The 3704-nt window shown below is 35.8% G+C and overlaps 1 protein-coding gene across 1 annotated transcript; it reads right to left on the minus strand.

Annotated features, from left to right (window-relative positions):
* Positions 1 to 586: 586 nt before the first annotated feature.
* On the minus strand, positions 587 to 1138 carry LOC123250404 (interferon alpha-16-like). The gene has a single exon (XM_044679465.1). The coding sequence runs from the start codon at positions 1136 to 1138 to the stop codon at positions 587 to 589; it is 552 nt and encodes a 183-aa protein (XP_044535400.1).
* Between the last annotated feature and the right edge of the window lie 2566 nt (positions 1139 to 3704).

The raw sequence follows: 3704 nt of genomic DNA on the forward strand, positions 1-3704 counted from the left end.
TTGAAAACACTTATTTGGGCATTAGTTGTGTCCTTCCTTTAGACTATAACTCTTTTGAAGCCTGTGTTTTACATCTTTATAGATCCAATATATAGCAGAGTTAAGTTGAACTCAACATGTGTTTAATATATGTTAATTGAACTACTTTCTTGGAAATGATTTTGAATTCTTTGGAGAGTATTAAATCAACCTTTTCACAGAAGATTTATTAGCAAAATAATTTTATTAGTAAGATATAGCTCTTTCAAATATTGCATTTCAAATTGGAAATATAACAATGAACAGTGCTCTAATATAAATAAGAGAAAGACAGTCTTGTCCCCCTCACATGAACAATAAACATTAAAAATATAATGATTATAATATATAATAGATAAATAAATGTGGGTTTATAAAAGATTTGGGTATTAAAATGTGTGAACATTCTTTGAATTAAAACCTCATTTCTGGTTATGAATGGCAGCTTATGTTTCAAAATAATTCAGTGAATACAAATTTTTAGTTGATATGAAAACAATTCTTTCTAGTGTTTATTTATAAGGAAGCAGTCAATTATTTGAGGAAATGAGAGTCTATTTCTTCATCTTTAGCCTCTGAATTTTCTGGTGAGTTTGCTCAGGAACAGAAAGACTCTCTTGATCTCTACTCTGGTGATTTCCCAGGCACAATGACTATATCCTTTTCCTTCAAGGTATTGGCTTATTCCTTGGAAGTAGCTCATCAGGGTCAGCCTGAGCATCTCACTTCCCAAGGAAGGCCCTTCCCACTCCACCTCCTGCCCAAGACACCTCTCCAGGACTTCCAGCTGGTGATCCAGTCCAATGAACAGTTGCATCAGCTGAATCTGATTCCAAGTAGCAGGAGCAGCATTCTGGCTGAACAGGGTGAAGATCTGCTGAAGCATCTCATGAACAATGGCTGTGGCATCTTCCCTCTGGAGTTGGCTGCCCTCCAGGGCTTCCATTGGGAAGTTGAAGTTGGTCCTTTCCTTCAGACATGGAACGAGGGAAAATGTGCTCATTTGGTTCAGAAGTAAGAAGTCTTCCTGGAGGCCCTGAGTCAGGTCACAGCCCAGGGAGCAGAGAATGTTGGAGTAGAGCTGAACCAGAGCAATAGGCAACAAGCTCCAGGAGTTCATGATGATGCTGAAGATAGTTTGGGACTGGCTGAACTGAGAGATCAGTGAACCTTTGCCTCAGCTTCTTGGGTTATCTCCCCTCTAGGTCACTCTCCCTTAAATAGTGCTGAATGTAATTTGCATTTCTTAGCAAGAGATTTTCCTTCACTTTCTGCTTTCTGTACTTACTTTCCAATGTCTTAGATAATATAATTACAATCCTGCCTCTGTAATATTTGAAAAAGTGAAATGAAATTTCCTCTTAAAGAGAGTTTACAGATTAAGCTCTTTATGGACAGCTTTCCTGTTTTGCTTAATTTTTTTAACTGACATAGTCATTTGCTAAGTGCTATCAATTTTATGTATGAAATGTTTTTTCTTTGCTCTTCTAATTGCCTCCATTGCCACCATCTGCATTTCTGCCATTACCAACTCTTGTCCTCCCTTGTTTTAAATGATGTTTCACTCTTTACTTCACTCTAGGCCACATTTTTACCAGATCTGTTGCCCCTCTAACCAGAAACCATTTCTTTGAAAACATAACCTTTTCATCACCAGAATTCATGTCCTGAAACCTAGGTTTTCTGAATGATGGTTGCTTCACCTCTTTAACCTCATGATGACTTACATAAAGTAATATTTTACTTCACTCCTTTCCCACTTTCTCATCATTTCTGTTACTTCCCCGTTACTCGTGCTTCGCCCTCAGAATTATAAGAAAGACAACCAATGAAGAAAGAAAACAAGGAAAACTCTTTAAAAAACAGAGAAAAAAGAAAACAAAAGTTGCAAAGCTGTATGAGAGACCTTGAACTCATTGTATAACTGTGATAGAGTTTGAAGAATAATACAAATACATAAATAAAATATTCAGTAATTAAAAAACCCAAACTAGTCAAATGATTGATAAAGAGATATGCTGTTAAGTTTGGGGCGGGAAGTGAACCTGCAGGAACTGGAATGCATCAAAGTAGCTTAAGCAAAATTAAACATAAATTCTTAAAGGGATTTTAAAAAGAAAATGCATAAAAGCTATGCTAAATGCTAAATGGAAGAAGACAAAATTTAACATTAATAACTAAATTTGAATGTGATAAATGTAAACAACATCAAGTAAATGGTAAATGCTTTAAACTTAATAGTGGTTAATATGTGTTTATTGAATTAAATCTAAAAACAAGAATAGGCCCTTTCTTTGGAGAACTCAGTGGTTTAACTGGAAGGATTCAACAATCATCTTGTGATTCTCTGATTCATACCTGTTAACCCAAATGAGAACCAATTTTATCCAGAATTCAGAAAGGTGAGAACATATCTCCAGTGACCCAAGGATCGCTTTCAAAATAGTATGATTGGACCAAAGAGAAGTTCTTCTGCTCTTATGGGACCAAAAAGGTTTTACTTTCCTCGGGAAGCCCAGTAAGGCAGGATCTTTCAGTACCTTGTATGTCCCTTCAAAATGTTCTAACAAGTGGGAGATTCAGGATGCTATTAGTATAGTTGGATGTCTACATGGTCTACTATAAGCCCTTAAATGGTCATTGGTCACAGATGTGTTCATTTTTCATTCCTTTCAAAGTCTCCAGCATCCTCCTTGGCTGACCACTCCCAGCTCTAGAAATAGCTCTTTTATTTGCCTGGGTTCTAGGCTTGACATCATAGCCCTGTATTTTTTGCTTCTGTGGGTATCCTGAGTTGCTGAGCTCACAGCACTGGGCTTCCCTAAGCTGAATCTCTTTCACTTGTAATAAGAGAGGGGAAACCAGTTTCTCTACTTCTATTTTTAATATGTTTAACATGAATTCAGTTTCATTTTAGTTTCTCATATCCTTTTTTACCTTCGAAGAATTTTGATAGTAGAAAATAAAATTCTGATTTTTTTAAAACTCCAAAAAGAACTTTCATATACTTTTAATCTATTATTTCATTTTATTTGAAAAACCTGAAGAAAAAAATGGAAATTTCTCCTTGAATAGAAACTGTCGATTTTGTACTACTAAAGGGCAAGTAAAAAAACCCAGAGTTGATTCCCGAAGACATAAAATCACATAATAAATCAAAGCTTTACTTTCCATTATTGACTTTGAAAACTATGTTCAAAACTCCTTCCATTTGCAAGGAAAGATCCAGATAAAGTATGGAGAAGTGGAGAAAAGATAAATAGATGCGTGTAATACAATGAAACAAACATTTTGATAAAATAAATGTTTCAGGTTTGGATTAAAAAAAATCAAGATGGAACAGACCTTAGAAATTTCTTGATACAGCTTCTACATTTAATATGATCAGGCAACAGAAGGAAAGGGAGACCTGTTAACTTTCCCTAAGCCACCTGACATTTTTAAAGTCAGGATAAGAGCTCAGATCTCTTAACACCCATTCTAGTGAGTCTATTATAATTTGCCTGATCAGTTAGATCAGAATGAGGAAAAGAGAGATCCTTCATATTCAAAGAGCAACAGACAGTATTCTTTTTTTCTCCTTTGCTTTCTGGGCTTCTCTTACCCCAAACCCTCCCTGAAAGGGCCAGAAAAGGGAGTGAACATGGACATTGGGCAGGTTTCTATTGTGGTCCATAGAGAGAGGA

The sequence above is a fragment of the Gracilinanus agilis genome, chromosome 1, assembly GCF_016433145.1.
Source record: "Gracilinanus agilis isolate LMUSP501 chromosome 1, AgileGrace, whole genome shotgun sequence".
NCBI lineage: Eukaryota > Metazoa > Chordata > Mammalia > Didelphimorphia > Didelphidae > Gracilinanus > Gracilinanus agilis.